Source organism: Diabrotica undecimpunctata, chromosome 8 (genome assembly GCF_040954645.1).
Source record: "Diabrotica undecimpunctata isolate CICGRU chromosome 8, icDiaUnde3, whole genome shotgun sequence".
NCBI lineage: Eukaryota > Metazoa > Arthropoda > Insecta > Coleoptera > Chrysomelidae > Diabrotica > Diabrotica undecimpunctata.
In genome coordinates, this window is record NC_092810.1 from 27,092,926 (window position 1) to 27,113,469 (window position 20,544).

General features: G+C 34.5%; 1 protein-coding gene across 1 annotated transcript in view; it reads left to right on the forward strand.

Annotated features, from left to right (window-relative positions):
* The window catches only part of LOC140447323 (carboxylic ester hydrolase-like), a 28,062-nt gene continuing 7,518 nt past the window's right edge, over positions 1-20,544 (forward strand). Inside the window, exons 1-8 of the mRNA XM_072539921.1 lie at positions 1-120; positions 5,327-5,500; positions 11,498-11,623; positions 11,806-11,959; positions 14,965-15,150; positions 15,835-16,025; positions 17,661-17,841; positions 19,929-20,101. Of these exons, the coding sequence (XP_072396022.1) occupies positions 67-120; positions 5,327-5,500; positions 11,498-11,623; positions 11,806-11,959; positions 14,965-15,150; positions 15,835-16,025; positions 17,661-17,841; positions 19,929-20,101 (1,239 nt within the window). The 5' untranslated portion in view covers positions 1-66. The remainder of the gene's footprint in view (positions 121-5,326; positions 5,501-11,497; positions 11,624-11,805; positions 11,960-14,964; positions 15,151-15,834; positions 16,026-17,660; positions 17,842-19,928; positions 20,102-20,544) is intronic.

Sequence of the window (20,544 nt, forward strand, 5' to 3'; positions counted from 1 at the left end):
GAGACAACGATTACAATTTGGTATAAAATATACTCGCCTGGTACGAACTTGCCAAATCGTAGCATCATGAATTTAAGATTGGTAATTTTTTGTTGCTTGCTTTATGTTGCAAATAAAGGGGTAAGTTTTTATTTACTTGCATATCTAAATATTGAAACAATTTAAAATAAAACTAAAAGGTATTTGTTAATGGCGTTTCCAAAAGTTTAGAAATTACAACAATAGTAGGCTGGATTATTTAGGTCTTTATAGACTATTTATACTCTTCTTGTTATATAGTGTCGTATACCTATAGTGCGTTAAAGAATTATCTTATTATCTTAAGGAAAGACGTCTTTCCTTCGCGACATGACAAAGCTCGCCAGTGGTATTTATGCTCCAGTTCTTTATATTTCGTAGCACCATGACATTTGTTTGCAACTTACTCCTCTCTTGCCCTCAATCTTTCCTTGGATAATTAGTTGAATTGTAGGTGCCCAGGCGCTCAGGTATCCAATTTTTGGATAAGTATGCTGCGTATACCTTGGACAATTCATCCTATAAACGTTTTTATTCTTAACCAACTCGATTAGTTGTTTATGGAAACGTTGGGATGGTCACCAACCAGAAAGCACCGTTTAATTGCCATTTTCACAGATAGCCAGGAAGCTCTTAATGCACTTATGTTGTAGAGGTCAATTGTAAGCTAGTATGGGATTAGGTGGATGCCCTAAATAAACTAGAAGACCGTACCAGGGTTACGGTAGAAAGGGTACCAGGGCACGAGGGTTATAAGGAAAATGAAAAAGGAGATGAAATGGCCAAACAAAGCTCATTAATGCCATTCATTGAACTGGAACCCTTTTGCGGCGTTGCAAATGCAGTAAAAAGAATGGCTACAAGAAAGTTAGTAGCACACAAACTCCGGAATGGTGGAAAAATTCACCAAGACAAAGAAAGGTAAAACAGTTCACTATAGAACATTCGCCAAAATTTACAGCAGATCTAATAAGCAAAGAGAGGAAAATAGTCAAAGCCATAGAGGTCTGTTAACAGAATAAGCTGAATCGGCAGTTGGAGCTGATGGGATTAGCAGATGATGGTCTATGCAGATTCTGACATGTAGAGAAAGAAATAGCAGAGCACATTTTGTGTCAGGGTACATGGCAGAGAGCTACATTGAAGGTTCAGCCTACAATCTATTAGACCTTGCAAAAAGGCTTAAGCTAGATAATGTAAAGGACCACAATAGATCTGAAAAGGTCGTAGTGGAATAGACCGAAAGCTCATTGAATCTATCTGAATATATCTAAGATAGAGATCAATGAAGAAAATTTGTTAGGAGTATTGGAGGAAATCACCAGCTCCAGAAATGGGAAAACAAAAAGAGAGAGATATCCAATTTTTGGTACCTTAATCAAATTGAACACTGCTCGTTTCCTCGTTTTTCACCCTATCCGTCCATGGAATGCAAAACATTATTTGCAGGATATGTTTAATATTCATAACTCCTTGCTATATAACAATATGAACAACCAATATCATTTAACCACCTAATAGCTGAGATTAAAAGAAATATTGTGGTTATATAGAAGCGGTTTAAATTTGACAAAAGCTTGCTTTTCTTGCTTGTTTGGATTACTCAATTGGAATATTATCTAGTGCTTTTAAAAGGGATTTTTTTCTTATTGCCATGCATTTATGTCTTTCTGTATTTATTTTCAAACCGTATGTTTTTGCTATATTATTTATTTTATTAAGGCTCGTTATCTGTAATTATTCAGGTGTCTTTGGCGTAACGAATTTTATTTATCGCGTACCCTTGACCTTTAAAACATTCTCCACGTAGGGCTTAAACATCACAGAAGACAAAATACATCTCTGTAGTTCCCCCTTAAAATTTTAAATTCCTTTGTGTTGGTTGACTTTTTCAGTCTCACTCGTGCTTTTTGGTTCCAATAGAGATTCTGTATAACATATCTTTTTCATCAATGATAGAGTTCTGTAGCATTTTTATTATTGCGTCGTGTTTGATGATGTCAACCGCTTTTTCATAATCGAGGAATATGATGAATCTTTTCTTTTGTTGGTTCATGCAATTTTTTACAAGCGTCTTCAAGCAGCTTACGCGTTCGGCTCTTAAATTCAAATTGTGTCTCGTCGCTTAGCTCTTTCAACTTTCTGAATATTCTTGTGTGAAGAATACTTTAAGCAGATGACTCAATAAGAAGATCAGTTGGTGGTCTTTGCCGCTCTTTGTAATTTAATATTATAAATGTTGATTAAAGCCAATGGAATATGACCGGAGTTGTATATGGCATTGAAAATGGTTACCAACATGTCGATGTTGTCGTCTTTCAAGAGACGATTAAGACGAGCTTATTGATTTTTTTATGTTTAGCACCTATTAGTCTAAAACACAGTTTTTTTCTACCGTGGTATTAGTATTATTTTGGAACTAACGAGTATGGGAAAAAGAAAATGGCTTTTCTATCAAAGAACACATGGATATAATTAACGAAAGTGAAAAAAAGTGGCATACGCACTAGGAAGTTGGCCGAAAAATTTAGAGTAGGCAAGACTCGTACCGTATTGCTACAAAATAAAGAAAAAGCCAGAAATTTGTTTCAAAAAGAAGACGGTAAGGATGTCAAAAAAGAAAATTTCCTAAAACCGAGGAACATATTGTGGATCAAGCCTTGTTCAACCCGTTTTGTAGCCCTCAAAGTTGCGCTATGTCTAGAATTAAGTGACTTCAAGGAATCAAATAGTTGGTTAGAAAGATTTTATCGTCTACATTATATTACTTTTAGACTACACTACTACTGCCCAAGAATTACAATTTTATTCAGTTACAAATATGTAAGGTGAAAAGGAGGAACCACTTATTATCGGCAAAAGCAAAAATCTTCGGTGTTTTAAGGGGGTACACATCGATAAATTGCCTCTTAAATGGGTCTCCAACAAAAAGGAATAGATGTCAGTAGATACTATGCGTATACGAAGATGAAAAAGCAGAATAGAAAAGTTGTATTGTTTCTGGATAATACTACATCTCAGTCCAAGTTAGCACTTGATAATGTTAAACTTATTTTTCTTTCACCCAATATTACCTAACATTACTAACTCTTGAACCAAGGCATTAGTCAGAAATTTAAAATGATCTATAGAAGCTACTTCATTAAGAGGCTTTTAACCTTATAGACAGTGATTGTCCTCTTTAAAAAATAGAGAAAAGCATTACAATAACCATCATTTTGATATGGATTACAACGATTTGTCACCGATGACAACAAAAAAAAGTTCTGCTAAAGCCGGATTTATGTGTCATGTAGATGTGAATGGTTTTGCAAACAAACAAAAAATAACAAGAACAAAATTCAACAATCCCAATATAGATATCACAAAGCAAGAGATCTTTTTAACTGAGTTAAAGTTATATTGAAAATATCAAAATCAAGAACATTTATTAGCCCCAAGTATCTATCCAATGGGTCGTTAATACTATGGGTTTTTTTGTGGATAGGAATATTAAAAACGTAGTAACGTAGAGCTTGATGGGGAACATTAAAGTTAATCTGGCTTAACAGGTTTGGACAATCAATAAATCCATGTATGATTTTATAATATATAAATATAGCACCTGACATATCACGAAGATTCTTGAGTGAGGGTAAAGATAATTGTTGTTCGATACGGGAATAATCAGGATTTTCAATTGTAGTGTGGACATGGTAAGCTCAATATCTCAAACATTTATGCTGGACTCTTTCTATGCTATCAATATTGTTCTGAAAATAAGGTGACCAAATAACTGAACAGTATTCCAAAATAGTTCTAATTAAGCAACAATACATTAATATTGTTGAATCAATGGAGAAATACTTGCAATTCCTAGTAACGAAACCAAGAAGCTTAGATGACTTTATTGAAATAGAGTTTATGTGGTCACAGAAAAAAAGCTTCTCATCGAAAGTAACACCCAAATATCCCAAATAGAAGAAACATAATTCAGTGGCTGATTATTAATAGTATAGTTAGTTCCAATTCTCTTGACTTTATAGGAAAAACGTATAAAACAACAGTTTTTCACATTTAAGTGGAGTTTGTTCTGATTACACCAATTTTGTAGTCGGTTTAAGTCATCTTGTATCAAGGCTTGATCTTTTAAGCTATTTATACCTTTACAAAATTTCAAGTCATCTGCCAACATTAGACATTTGCTATTTAGGAAACAGGAAGTGATGTCGTTAACGAAGATATTAAAAAAAAGTTCCTCTTTGAGCAACTCCAGATGTTACCGAGATACTGTCAGACATTGTAATACATTCAACAAATCTGAAATAAAATCCTACATTAATTTATTTCCACAAAAGTATTTGGTGATCTACACGAATAAATGCTTTGAAAAAATCTGCGTATATTGCATCTATCCGTTCATGGTCTATCATATGAGATAATGTATGAGATTAATAGCAAACCAAGTTTGTTGCAGTGTATTTTTTGCTATGAAAATCATGTTGTAGTTAAGATATTAAGCCTTTACCTAACCAACAAAGTTACTTTGCTATAAGATAGTCGAAGAGCTTAGGGATTGCCAATTGTATACAAATGCTACAATAATTTTTAATCTTGTCTTTCTGACCATTTTTAAATATAGAATCCATAAAGAAGGAAACATAGCGGTTTTCAAAGATCTATTAAAAAATATAACAGATGGTATTACAAGGGTACATATACACTTTTTTAATAAAAAATTAGGCACTCCATCTGCAACAGCAGTAAGCATATTGGGTAGGTCATTTTTTCCATATAAAAATATCAGTCATGGTACTCAAATTCAAGCTTTATTAGAAAGAAAGTACAAAAGAAAAATAAGCATGGACAAAAAGAAAAACGTGGCTGCGGAACTAAAAGAATGGACCCATATAACAAAAAATAACTCATTTTGAAGCTTAGGATAGACATAAATTTCTCATATTGATTGCCAATATCAATTCAGAATACACTTACAAGAAAATATGTCCTGTTCAAGATGATTGCAAGTTATGACGGGTATTTTTTTACTTACTGACTAATAAAAATAATAATAATCAGTCTTATAGTAGAAACTCAGTACTCAGCCTTTAATTCGTAGAACTCAATTTGTTTTGATTACGTATCTAATACAATTTTATCATTAAAACAATTTTAGATTGAAATCTTATTATATTAATAGTCAAGAAGTACATTTACAATTTTGTAATCTTTTTTCTCAAACCGCAATCTCTGTTCAGCAAAATTATTCGACTGATAATAAAATATTATATAATTCTATTTCAAAATATTATCTTATTTTTGTTTTTAGGTGACTTCATCCCCTGTAACTGGAGAAGTATCTGCGGAAGATGACTTAATAGTTAAATTGAACAATTTAGGAAAAATCCGGGGACATATTCTTCAAAGTGCAGATGGAAAGGATTTTTATGCTTTTCAAGATATTCCTTATGCGGAACCTCCTGTAGGCAAGAACAGACTTCAGGTAAGAATTTGTTATTTTGACAATTGTTATTTGAAAAATTTATTGACAACACGTTTTTGTCCTGTATTAATTCAAGAATTCATTCATTCAAATGCAATGAAATCGAAGAGTGCGACAGAAGATATGACTACCACAACATGCACAAAAAGATCAAAGAATTAACAACTAAAAAGAAAACCAATAATCCCCACCCGACACTAATAGAGGCAGACGGTAACCTTATATCAAACGACTTGAAGCTCATTGACACATGGAAAGATTACGTAGAACGACTTTTTAACGATAAACGCAGAGCGACAGTGGACCAAGATGACGACATGACTGGACCCGAAATACTAAGGTCTGAAGTGGAAAAAGCCATTTCATCGCTAAAAAACGACAAAACACCAGGTCCCGACAACATACAGGGCGAGATCATAAAACTCCTATGCGAAACGGATGACCACTTCCTCGATTTTCTGACAGGCCTTTTTAACACCTTTTACGACAAAGGGGAGATTCCGGAGGAATGGCTTCGATCGACCTTTGTAGCCATACCTAAAACACCAAGTGCAAAACACTGTGATCAACACCGCTTAATAAGCTTGATAAATCACATTACCAAAGTTTTCACCAAAATCATACACAATAGAATATATAACAAATGCGAAGCAAATATATCGGAGTCACAGTTCGGATTCCGAAGCACATTGGGCACAAGAGAGGCGATCTTCAGTCTGCAAGTTTTAATTCAAAGATGCAGAGACATGCACAAGGACGTCAACTTGTGCTTCATCGACTTCTCCAATGCGTTTGACAAGGTCAAACATGATAAACTCATGGAAATGCTCAGGAAGATGCATATTGATAGCAAGGATCTGCGCATAATAACCAGTCTCTATTGGAACCAAAGTGCTGAGATAAAGATGGGCAACTTACACAGTGGAAAGATAGATATTAAAAAGGGTGTACGACAGGGATGCGTCCTCTCGCCGCTCCTGTTCAATATATACTCTGAACAAATCTTTAGAGAAGCACTGGGAGAAGTTTCGGAGGGTATCAAAGTAAACGGAGAGGTAATCAATAATATTAGATATGCTGACGACACAGTTATTATCGCAAATGACTGCAACGAGCTTCAAAGACTCATGCAAAGCATACACACATCAAGTCAAGAATATGGTTTAGAACTCAATACAACCAAAACTAAATGCATGCTCATCAGCAGAACACAACAACCTCCGATGCAATTGACATTAAACAACCGAAAAATAGAACAAGTGGAGACATACACATACCTTGGAACCACAGTCAACACAAAATGGGACCAGTCAACAGAAATAAGATCACGAATTGAAAAAGCGCGAAACGCGTTCAACAATATGAAAAAGTGGTTCACAAGCAAAATCTCAATGGAACTAAAATTAAGACTGGTCAAGTGTTATGCCTTCCCGGTCTTGTTCTATGGAGCAGAGGCATGGACCACAACGGAAGCCACACTGAAGAAACTAGAATCCTTTGAGCTGTGGATATATCGCCGTATTCTTCGGATATCCTGGACAGATCACATCACTAACGTGGAAGTAATGCAGAGAATAGGCAAAAGCAAAGAAATAATCTTCACCGTAAAGAAACGGAAGCTTGAGTACTTCGGACATGTCATGAGGCATTCTAAGTACCGGCTGCTACAGTTAATAGTCCAAGGAAGAATCGACAGTAGGAGGGGACCGAGAAGAAGACGACACTCATGGATGCATAACCTGCGACAATGGTTCGGACTAACATCGACCGAACTGTTCAGAGGTGCCGTAAACAAAGTCAAAATAGCCTTGTTAATAGCCAACGTCCGAAACGGATAGGGCAAAGGAAGAAGAAGAATTAATTCAAGTGTTTTGTATTTTTGACGTTGGACTTAATTAATTTTGCTTATTTATAGTATCTTGCTTTTAAACTTCATTTAGTGATTAATATTTTTCTTTTTATCACTTCTAGTTGTTAGTCACTTTTTATTCATTTTCAATTTTTTTTTTATTTTATTTTTTAAATTTCAGAATTACTTTAGTTTAGTTTACATGTCAAAGTTTATCAAATCAAGTCCTTCTGCAGGACTTAGTACACAATGACTTACACTCGAAATCACCTAGATCAGATGGTAAAACCTCTAGAAACTTTCTCAAATGATATTAGTATTCATTGTGGACTAGACAAGTCTTCTTCTTCAAGTGCCCTCTCCGCTACGGAATTTGGCAATCATCATTGCTATTCGTATCTTTGAAGCTGTTGCTCTAAATAATTGGTTAGATGTGCACTGGCACCAGTCTCTTAAATTGCGCAGCCAAGATATACGTCGTCTCTCCACGCTTAGTTTGCCCTGAATCTTTCCTTGGATAATTAACTGGAGCAATCGGTACTTTTTCCCTCTCATCACATGACCAAAATATTCCAACTTTCTTCTCTTAATGGTGATCAACAGCTCCCGTTCTTTGTTCATTCTTCGAAGAACTACACTATTTGATATTTTGTCTGTCCAAGGTATTTTCAAAATTCTTCTGTATATCCACATTTCGAAGGCCTCTTGTTTATCGGTACTGCTCTTGTTTAAAGTCCAAGTCTCTACTCCGTACAGCAGTATCGAGAAGATGTAGCATCTAACCAATCTCATTTTCAGGTTTAAGTTAATGTCATGACTTCCCAGAATGTCCTTCATATTAACAAAAGCAGCTCGAGCCTTTCCAATTCTAGTTTTTATTTCTTCTGTGATGTCTTTGTTGTTATTAACGCTTGTTCCCAAATATTTATATTTGTGCACCCGTTCGATTTCGTTATTGTGAATGTACAGGTTTGCATTCAATCTTTGTTTTTTTTTAAATAATCATGAATTTCGTCTTCTTGATGTTCATTGTTAACCCTTTCTCTTCACTAGCTGTGACTACCTTGTTTAAAATGGCTTACAGGTCTTCTACTGTCTCCGCCATTAAAACCGTATCATTTGCGTATCTAATATTATTAATTGGTTGGCCCTTAACTTTTATCCCAATCTCTTCTTCCTCTTCCTCCTTCAATGTGCTCCAACTAGACAAGTGCCGTATACTAAATATAGTCAGAGAAAGGTTCAGGCCGGAGGTTTCGATATGTGAGATGGCCAAAACATCGAAGCAATGGGTGAAAATGATATGTAAAAATATCTTGGAGTACAGTAAGCGCAAGAAATTGACCATAAACTAATGAAAACCGAACTAACATTAGGGTTTGTGCGAAGAGTAAGACGGCTAAATCGGTCATATCTTAATAGCAAAAATTTGTTTAAGGCATTAAATACGTACGCCTGTTCCGAGCTTAGCTACTCATTTGGTATCATACAGCGGTCAAAAACGGATATAGAAAGTCTCCAGCAGAAAGTAAGAAGATTTCTCACAAAGGAAAAATACCATCCACGCAGTTCAGTAGAGAAAACAACAATACCGAGATATGAAGGGAGAAGAGGACTTATGGACATTGGTAAGCAACTGGATAAACAGGTTGCTAATTTGAGAACTTATTTTCAGGCTGACACATCTACTTTACATCGAGCAATTTGCGCATTAGATGATACAACGCCGCTTGAACTGAGGAAACAAGAACTGCGTATAAACCACCTGAATATGCAGGAAAAAATGCGCACCTGGATGAGTAAACCTCTGCATGGGCGACATCTCAATGACATCAACTAAGAGTATGTCGACAATACAGCGTCGAACTATTGGTTGACATCAGAAAAGATGTTTTCCGAGACTTAGGGTTTCCTACTTGCTATTCAGGATTAGGTTATTCCAACTTAAAATTACCTAAAATATATTGTTAAATATCCTCAAGTCCAAAATGACGAATGCCGATGAATGCTAAACCCAAGAAACCGTCCAAAATCTTACCGGGGGCTGCCAGGCGTTTGTTGGTTTTGACTATAAAGAACGCCATGACTCAGTAGGAAAGATTATCCACCAAGAACTAGCTGACAAACTGGGATTTCTCCGAACCGACCGTCTTCCTTATTATCAATACGTCCCTGACAGAATACTTAAAAATGAAAACTACAAGCTATACTGGCACCGCACTGTGCTCACAGACCAACCAGTGGCACATAATACATCGGATCTCATACTATAAATAGTTAATAAACTTACTAGGCAAATAACACTTTTTGATGTGGCAATACCTAGTACCAATATTTTGCGTATTAAGTACAACGAAAATATCAAAAGTACAAAGATGTAGAAATACAAATCAGGTGACAATGAAGAATGGAAAGTACTCAGACAGTACCTATTATTCTATCTACTACTGGCATTATTACCAAAACCTCTTAGAGAACATACAACAGCTAGATCTAAATGAACATCTTAGTACTTTACATAATGAAATCAAAATTTTATCTGTAAGAATTTACAATATCACTTAATAAGTGCGTTTTGTGATATAATATAAAGTGTGGTCTTTATATTGGTACTTGATGTTTGACAATACTTGAAACCTAAATTAAATAAACAATCTTTATAAACAATTATTCGCCTAATATTTTTTAATTATATTAATATGTGATATCTCATATGAGATAATAATGCCAGCAGATTTGTTTAGCTTCTCTTCTTTTGGTTTTATAATGCTGTTTACTTTTTTGTGTATTACTTCTAATATTTTCCATTTTTGTGTTGTTCCTTTCCGCTAGAATTCGTTTTGCAGTCCTTATCAAACCAGTGGCCTTTCATGACTGTTTGGATTAGTTTCCATTGCTCCTTTAAGTTCCCGTTGCCATTTTTGCCAATCTTTTGTTTATTTCTTCCTCTATTCTTTTTACTACCTCTTTATCTTGAAGCTGCTCTGTTTAATATTTTTTCCGCTGTTTTTTATTGTTTGGGAATTTCTTACGTAAGTTTAATTATTGTTAATATATGGCCACTCTCAAAATCTGCTCAAAAATCTGCTTAAATTATGTACTTGCTATCTTAGCCCTTAACAACAAAGTGGGGTCGTTTTGGGACCCCAGGACCATATTTTTCAACCTCCAGTTGAACAATTGCTAATTTTATTCCTGAAATCTCTTAAAGCTGATTTTTGAAAGTTTTTACATAACTTCTAAAATACCTTCCACCAAGTTTTAATAATTAACATCCATGAAAACTGCACTTTGTACAGTGGGCTCCTTGGGGAACACCACGTAGTATTTTACAGTAATTAGTATTTAAATGGGAATGAGCCACAATTAAAGGTTAAAGTAAATTTATTGACGTTTCAATTTTCACTTCGGAAATCGTTCTTAAAATACAAACGTTAGTAAATTAAACAAATTTATTAGCTGGCACTGCTGGCAGCTCGGCGCGTGGCACAGTCTGAAGTCATTAGAGTTAGTCAAGTGTTGTTTGTTTAGTCAAAGAAAGTTGTAGAGTACCTATATAAGTATTTAAGGCTATAATCATTGACATTGCGGATAAGTCACATAAAGATAACAGGAATAAAGCGGCTAACATTAGTCTGAATTTTTAATCGGATAGGGTACCATCTTGAAGTTCTATTACTCAGGATTCCCACATGAAGATCATTTGGCTGATATAGGGGGAAAAGGGATAGTCTGGAGCATTGGAGCGCGGTGGAGAGATTCTTGTTTATAACTCGAGTTAATACACCTCGCTCCAATGAATTGTTACACCCGAACGTAATTCTAAGGGGTGAACATGTTTCACAGGCTGGGTTTAATTAAATTGCTTGCTTGCACCTTGACGTTTAGACAGAGTGGCATTCTTAGAGTGGCGTTCTAAAGGAGAATATCAGTGGCGACAAATTATAAATAATATTATGTTAATTGTTTTATAATGCAAACCTTAATGAAGTTTGTTGTGTTGTATTACGATTTATTTTTCACACAACAAATTTTTTGACGCAGTTCCGAAAAATCGTTTTAATATTATTGTTGTGTTATTATTTGAGTATTTTCATAGTAGATAATGGTATAATTTGTAAAATAAACACATATATTTATATTTTCAGCCCTCTAAACCTCATGGTCCATGGGAAGGAATTCTAAATACAACAGAAAATAAATATGTCTGTCCACAACCAATCGGCACGAATTCAAATGAAGACTGCTTGGTTTTGTCTGTATATACACCAGTAGTAAGTCAATTTTACCACAATATACACTAATCATAAATCAAACGTTACAAACGACATTTTTTCACAAGGACTGTAGAGGAATCTGTAACTTTACAGTTTTAGTTTGATAACATTTTGTAGTAATAAAGTATAAAGTATACATAAAGTATGTATACATTTTATAGTAATAAATCTTTTTGCAGAAACCCAGTTCGGGTACATCATTACCAGTATTCTTTTGGATTCCTGGTGGAGCATTTATGGTTGGTAGCGGTCAAATAGTATCTTACAATCCAAGATTCTTGATTGATTACGACATAATAATTGTAACAATAAACTATCGACTAGGTGCACTTGGTAAGTATTTATATTTCATTGATACCACTCCATATAGATAAGTTGAACAATATCATCATCATCATTGGCTCGATAACCCTTTTTAGGTCTTGACCTGTTCCAGAATTCTTCTCCATTCTTATCTGTTTCGTGCTTTTTTTCTCCAGTTTTTTATTTTTAAGGTTGTTATATAATTTTCTATTTGTTCTAAGTATCTCAGCTTCGCTCCTCCTCTTGTTCTTTTTCCTACTGGCATCTGTTTGAATATTTTGTTTGGTATTTCGCATTCTTCCATTCGTTCTACATGTCCTATCCAATGCAGCCGTCCTATTTTAATGAATTTTATAATATATAATATGGATAGGACATGTAGAAAGAATGGAAGAAGGCGAAATATCAAACAAAATATTCAAACAGATTTCAGTAGAAAAAAGAACAAGAGGAAGACCGAAACTGAGATACTTAGAACAAATAGAAAATGATATAACAACCTTAAAAATAAAAAACTGGAGAAAAAAAGCACGAAACAGATCAGAATGGAGAAGAATCCTGGAACAGGCCAAGACCCAAAAAGGGTTGTCGAGCCAGTGATGATGATGATGATAATATCCGGATCCTGGCATATTTTGTATAGTTCAGAGTTGTATCTTCTTCGCCATATTCCGTTTTCTTTTGTGCCCTTATATATGTGTCGCAAGATTTTTCTTTCGAAGGTGGCTAACAACGTTTCCTCTCTTTTAGTGAGTGTCCAGGTTTCTGAGCCGTATGTGAGTACCGGTCTTATTAGGGTTTTATATATTTGGCATTTTGTTTTTCTTGCGACGTTATCTGATCTTAGTTGCCTAATTAAGTCATGGTAACATTTATTTGCAATAAATACTCGCCTCTTCACTTCCTCCGCAACGTTATTATCAGATGTGACTAGGGATCCCAAGTATATAAAGTTTTTTACCCCCTCGATGTTGTATTCTCCTATTGTTATATTTTGTGGCTGCCTTATTTCTGCGTTTTTACTTACCTGCATATATTTTGTTTTGGTCTCATTGATTTTAAGACCACTATTTTGTGCAGCTCGTTCTATTTGGTTGTATGCCTCTATCATTTCTCTTCTTGATCTTGCGATTATGTCAACATCATCTGCAAATGCTAGTATTTGCACGCTTTTATTAATGATTGTTCCTCGTGTATTGACTGTTGTGTCTCTCAGTATTTTCTCAAATACGATGTTGAACAAGATGCATGATAGAGCGTCTCCCTGGTGTAGTCCCTTTTTCACATCTATTGTTTCCGTTAATTCATTTTGTATCCGGATTCTACTTTCTACTTTTAGAGATTCTTTTATCAATTCTATTAGTTGTGTTGGTATATTGAATTCTTTCATTGCTTTTATTAAGAATTCTCGGTTTATATTGTTATATGCGCTTTCAAAGTCTTTGAAGTCTATGTGTGTCGATGTTATATTCACTTGTTTTTTCGAGGATCTGTCGCAGAACAAATATCTGGTCTATTATTGACTTCTGTCTACAGAAGCCACTTTGGTATTTGCCAACTATTTTTTCAGCGTGTGGTCTAAGTCTTTCATAAATGACGTTAGACATTATTTTGTACGCTGCATTGAGCAGCGTGATTCCACGGTAGTCTCCACATTCTAACTGATTTCCTTTTTTATGTAATGGTACAATAATACCGCTATTTCACTCCGCTGGTAGCTGTTTATTCGACCATATCTTTGTTATCAATTCATGTATTGTTTTTTGTAGTGCTTCTCCTCCTTCCTTCAGTAACTCCGATGCTATTTGATCCGATCCTGGCGCTTTATTGTTCTTTAATTTGTCTACTGCTGCTCTAATCTCGGCTATTGTTGGTGGAGTCTTTTCTCTGTTGTCTGTTTGGTCTAATGGTATGTCAGGGTTCGTCTCTCTCCGATCTCCTTCAAGCTTTTCCGTAAAATGTTTTGTCCATCTACTTAGTATCTCTTGCTGTTCTGTCAATATATTATCTTCCTTATCTCTACACATAGTTGTTCTCGGTTTGAAGTCTTTTCTGCTTTTGTGCAGTCTCTGATAAAATTTTCTTGTCTCTGTTGATTTACTTAGTTCTTAAAGTTCTTTGTTCATATATTCTCTCTCTTTTCTTCGGTGAGTTTTCTTTTCTTCTTTGCGTAGTTGTTTATATTCTTCCTCTGCTTGTCGGGTTCTGTGCCCCTGTTGCATCTGTCATATGTCATGTTCTGTTTTTTTAGTCTGTTATAATCTGACATTCTTCGTCAAACCAGTCATTCATTCTTGTTCTTCTTTTTTTACCTTCTATGCCTAATACTTCTTTAGCTGCCTCTTTTATGATGTCTCTGCATTCTTCCCACTCCTTATTTAGGTTTTCATGCGTTATTCTGTTTTCTAGTTTGTTGTTTATCTCTTCTTTATACTCTTTATTTTTGTTTGTTTTTTTTGAGTCCTTCTATCTTGTATCGTTCATGTGTAGAGCCTCTTTCTTTTTTGATGTTTGAAATTCTAGGCCTTACTCTACTTTCGACCAGGTAGTGATCAGAATCCGCATTTGCCCCTCTTCTGGTGCGGACGTTTATTATATTCGATTGGTGTCTCGAGTCTACAATGACATGATCTATCATATTTACTGTAAGTCCATCTGGGGATTGAAGTTGAACAATATACCGTTGAATAAAATTGAAAGATTGCACAATAAAAAAAAATTATTGAATTTTGTTATATTTTGTTGGGCTGTTTTATTATATTTTGTTATAGTTTATCTTCTACAATGTATAATATCGGCTTCTTCATATTCTTTTGAATTCTTTTTATAATTTAATAATATCTCCTATTAATATTTATCTATTTTTATTACAATCAATCTTCTTAAAGGTGTTCTATTTCCATAACGAATATTTTGTACTCATATTCTTCAGTTTAAACTTGCCAAAGAGAACATTGCAATTGCGTTGTGATTGTGTGATTCAAAAGTGTGTGAAAATGTGTTAAAATATAATATTGCTCATTTTTTTCTTTCAGGTTTCCTAACAACACTTGATGAAACTATCCCTGGTAATTTAGGACTCAAGGATCAACTTTTGGCACTAAAATGGGTACACGATCACATCCATCAATTTGGAGGTGATCCTCACAAAGTAACAGTAGGTGGAGAAAGTGCTGGAGGCATGTCAGCTGGATTTCATTTACTCAGTCGAGCATCTAAAGGTATGTAAAGTAAAGAATACTTTTTGTATTGTCGGAATAAAAGTTTTAAAACATCGTCGTGTAGCTTTTAGCAAGCTCGGATTTTGCGGTATTCTTAAATCACCATCGATGAGAAGTATGTTGTCTCTATATTTCTTCGTAGAGGTCTCAACAAGAGTATACTGGTACATTACTTGATAATAATTGTCAGGTAAACAATTCGTTTCATTTTACTTCGAGTGTCATAAAGTTCTCCTGAGGGTTCAATCTCCTTCTTAAATCCTCAATTATATCTACAAATATAAAGATAAAACTCTGCAAAACAATAATACGCCCAGTCCTAACATATGAGTCATGTTTTAAAAGAAAAGTACTAAGGTTAATCTATGGAGTGATGAATGATGATATAGTGTGAAGAAGACGATACAACTTTGACAGAGCAAACTAACTCAACTTAAAAAATGCTCCGTGATAGACACATTGGTCAGAGAAGAGGAAAACTCAGAACAAGAAGTTAGTTGATAAGATCGATGAAGATATGAAAAATAAATGTAGGAGTATGCGCTTAGTAGAGTAAGGCGATGGATAGGGACGACTTTCCAACGAAGGGCTGTAAAGCAAGAATGATGATTTTTAGCAATTGCAGAATTATTTCAAATTTATAGCGCAATGACGGATCGTAATTAATTCGTTTTCTATTTTTAGGCCTTTTTAGGGGAATCGTTCAACAAAGTGGATCATCAATCTCGAGTGTATTTTATCCATCAAACGACAGAGAACTAGCATTTGAATTTGGCCAAACATTAAATAGTTCATTTAAATCAAACAAATCAAGTGATTTATTAGAATTATTACAACAAACATCTTACTCAGATCTACTAGCTCTTAATAATAAGGTAAATATCCATTTTTGTTCACTATTGCTACCACTATCACTAGTTAACGGTGTTGAATATGGCTTCATTATATTCGAAAACTTTATTATTAAATTACTTTTAATCTAATTCTTACCTTTTACGTCCTTTACTTTACGGGAAATTCTTGTGCTAGGTACTCGCCCCCTATCACTAGGTTATTTTACATTCATCTAGGACATATATGGTAGTTAGTTCTTGCATTTTGCATTACTTGCACCGTGGGAGGTTTATCGTTCCTATCTAGTATATGGGCCTCTTCAATGGACAATATTCATTTACCATCTCTGTGACTATCTTCAGCTCTTGTCTGCTAAGATTTACTAAACTAAATGAAAACTTTTTGGCAATGTCTTTGTAATTGCCCAACACATCACTGAGTCTGCACGTGTTGTTAGTTTTTAGTATCAGGGTGCCAAAATGTGTAATTCCAACAGGTAAAGAAATGACCATGATGCCGTTTTTAGAGTTTTAAAACTGACGTAATATTAGAATTAGAATTAGAAATCTGCTTTATTGTCACCGAAAATTGTACAATTTTATGAGCACAGTGGACGGGATCCATAAATAAACATCAAAGATTAAATTTCTGATGAAGTAGTCATGATGAGAAGTCTTGCGGTAGAAATGGAGCCGAAACCACTTTTAACTACTGAATCTTCATGGTAAAAATTTCAACAATATTATGATAGTAAACACATTAAAGTAGTTATCAAGGAGCTTTTTGCAAATGATCCTCCAAGAGTAGATAAATTAAGTTTAAAAATTGCCATCCATAATGACGGCGACATAGTTATTGATTTTTACAAAAACCGCATTGATGAAGAAGGGTTAAAGCTATTGCTGAATTTAGCAAAATTAGCTTCACCGAGAATAGAGCTGTGTTATACATTGCTTTAAGAAATGGATCACATCGTTGATGGTAAAGGTGTCTTTATGCCTGATGTAAATGTTGTCCCTAATCATATGAAAAGCTTTACAGAACAGGTGTTATCTGGTGCATAGAACAGATACTATGGTAAAAAGACCACTGAAGTTGTCAACATTGGTATTGGAGAATTAAACTTAGGACTATTAATGGTTACAGATATTTTAAACCCTTGCAACAAAGTTCTCAACCTACATTTTGTTTCAAATATTGATGGTACCCATCTAGCAGAAGTACTGAAAAAAAACCCTGAAACTGGGTCTTAAGAACGAGCATATGTCAAAGAAAAAAAAAGTTAGATCTGATAACAAAAAAATCACAAACTATAATAATTATAGAAACCTAATTTTTAGATTAAATAGTTTATACACGACAAGGAAGGTATATTGAGACAATATGAAAACATCTTTTATTAGATTAAATAAACACATGATTATACTTTGATTTTTTTTTGTGGCATAGACTTTTGTCATTCAGCCAGTCTCGAAAGGATATAATATATTCCTTAAGAAAGTATATACACATAAGTACAGATTATTTCTCTCAGACAAATGGACAGCGATATCCCTAAATACTTTGATAGTAAATTTCAAAACTTCGTCAACAGTCAGATAATTGTTTAGTTTACATAAAATTATATTTCCAATTCACTAAAATGTTTCTAATATAAAGAATTTATTTTTTAATAGTTTCTTTCTGGCAAAACAGCAGGATTTATGGATGGATTGACATTTAAACCTATTATCGAAGATGACAACGATGATGCTTTTATTACTGAACCCATGTTTAGTTCTATAATGGACCGTCAGTTTAATTTAGTTCCAATTCTTATCGGCTATAACTCAGAAGAAACTTTGTCTTTCTTAGGGCGTAAGTATATATTTTTCTTACCTTTATTATATTTATTCGGACGGCATAATTTGAACCATTTGACAAGCCAAAAAGAACTAAAATAGGATTATTTGCATCAGAAAAGAATAATGTCGTTTGGAAAGACGTGGAAAATTTGGGGAAGAGAAAAACAAACACAAACAACACAAAACAAAACTGATTAGTTTTTGAGCTCAAAAATATGGGCAACATACATAACCGATATCAGAACGTATCATGGACAGAATTCTGATTTCGATCCCTATTTTGTGCAGTATTACGACAGAAAATCGCGACATTGGCAAATGGATCAAACAAACGACAGAAAAAATGTGTTGAAATATCAATATACGTTATTGCTAATTTAATTTTCTCTCGTATTTAGTCAAAATTTTGCTGACAACTATCTTTTGTCCACTATCGAACGATATAGACTTATTTTTTGGAACAATGAACAATACACAATAATTTCCGTTGGGCTGAAAGTGCATAGTAGGCGGTATGATGTCTAGACATCGCGATAATTAAAATCAAAAGACAGACCCTTTTTGTAAACGGTGTTCTATTAATTAGGAAGAATTATATATTGAATCATCATTCATTCTCAGACTTCCGCCGCCATTCAGACAACAGACTCAAAATCACATTTAAACACATTTCGTTTTTAAAAAGATAAATTGTCTCTCTTTTCTCATACATTTTAGTAATATAAATTTAACACAGTGAGTGTATTAGTGAATCGGTTGTTGTAATAAGTCGAAATAAAAGTTTGGTTGAAAGTTGAAGGTTGAACGAACTGGGCCCGCACACACCTCTTTTGGCTTTATACCACCAATCGTGGTGTCGGTGTCCCGGCACGTACCCGACTGGAGATTTAAAAGTGGTAGAGGAGAGATCCTCGGCGGCGACCTGTCTACATGCGCATAGCATAGCAATGTGTGTGTGTGTATGTGTGTGTGTGTGTGTGTGTGTGTATTTTTTTTACCTCTGGTGCTTATTAATTTGGTAGCAGTTTTTGGCAATCGAAGAAAAAATATTTCAACCCATCTTTTGTGTGTGGGATTAAACTAAGAAATCGCACAAAATGTAATGCAGATGTGTTCAAGAAACCGGTCAAGAAACAAGAACATCCAAATGTTTGCCTTTATAGTAAACAAAGCTGCAGAAGAAACTGTTAGAGAGAAGCAGTGACAGATGTAGACATTTGCCCAGGAGGGGGAACTTCCAATGAAACACCAACCAAAAGATATATTCTTCTTCTTATTGTGCTTATCTGTTCCTGATGTTGATCAGCATAGCTACCCTAACTTTGTTTGCAGCTATTCGAAATAGTCCACTTCCTTAGGTTTTGAAGCCAAGATATTCTTCTTCTTGCTGGTCCGCTCTTTCCAAATACCTTGCCCTGAAGAATAAGTTGCAATAAGCCATACCGGTGTTCATTTATCATAACGTGGCCAAGATATTCTAATTTGAGATCTTTGATTTTGTTAGTGATCTCGCATTCCTTGCCCATTCTACGTAGGACCTCAATATTAGTCACACGATCCACCCATGAAATTTGTAAGATACGCCTGTAACATCACATCTCGAAGGTCTCGAGCTTTCCTAAAGAAGCTTCAGAGAGCGTGCATGCCTCTTCTCCGTATAATATTGTAGAAAATACATGGCATCTGATGATAAAGATTTTGGTACTAAGCGGTAAATCGTAACTTCTGAAAAGAGACTTCATCTTACGAACGCTGATCTTGCTTTCCCTATGCGTTGTTTTATTTTAGTAGAATGGTCCCATTGACTGTTTATGTTAGTACCAAGGTATGTGTAGCTGTTTTTCTTTTTTTTTCTGTTCTTCTTTTTTGTTTTCTTGCCAGGTTTTAAACCGTTGACGATTAGATCATTTACAGTGAAGTAAATGCAATTGGTCTGCCTGTCATCGAATCGGTCATATTATAAAATATGTATCCTGTTAATTATTCCATTTAAGAAAAATGTTACGTTATGGACAAATATTTAGGTTAACAATATGTCAGGAATTTTAAAAAGTTTCTTGATCCATTCACTTACATTCTGAATTAAAAACCTTTTTTTAGAAATTGGCGAACCAGCTATTGAGGAGAGGGCCAAATTACTTGATGAAAATATAGCAAATGTTGTATCACGATCTTTTAATATAGCCGAGGAAGACATAGAAACAGTTGGTAAAAAACTGAAAGCATTTTATACTAATTCTTCTTTCACTGAAGATAGAAATGGATTAATAAAGGTAAGAAAATACCAGATGGGCTTTTTTAACTTTTCATTGTGTTGATTTAGAACTATCTCAAACTAATCGTAAAAGTACAATTAATTTTTTTATCTGAAATCGCGGTCAGTAGCCACTACTAAAATCGTTGTATTGTGTGGGTGGTTTTCAACTAAAGTTATTGTTGTTTCTACTAGTAAAGGTCGTAGATTCTAGCCAAAATAGGCGTTTGGTGTATTATAGCTCTTCACATTGCAATCTGCAATGCCACTTCACCACAATTCTCCCTTCGCCACTTATTCTGGTAGTCTGGGCTTTTTTTGAGCTTTATCGTGATTTTGGTGACAACTTTTAATAATTTCTCTTGATATTCCGAAGTATGGGCTAGGACAGAATCTAATTTTGTACTTTCAGTATAGGTGAGGATGATCTATGACGTCAAAGATTGAATTATACCAGCTATA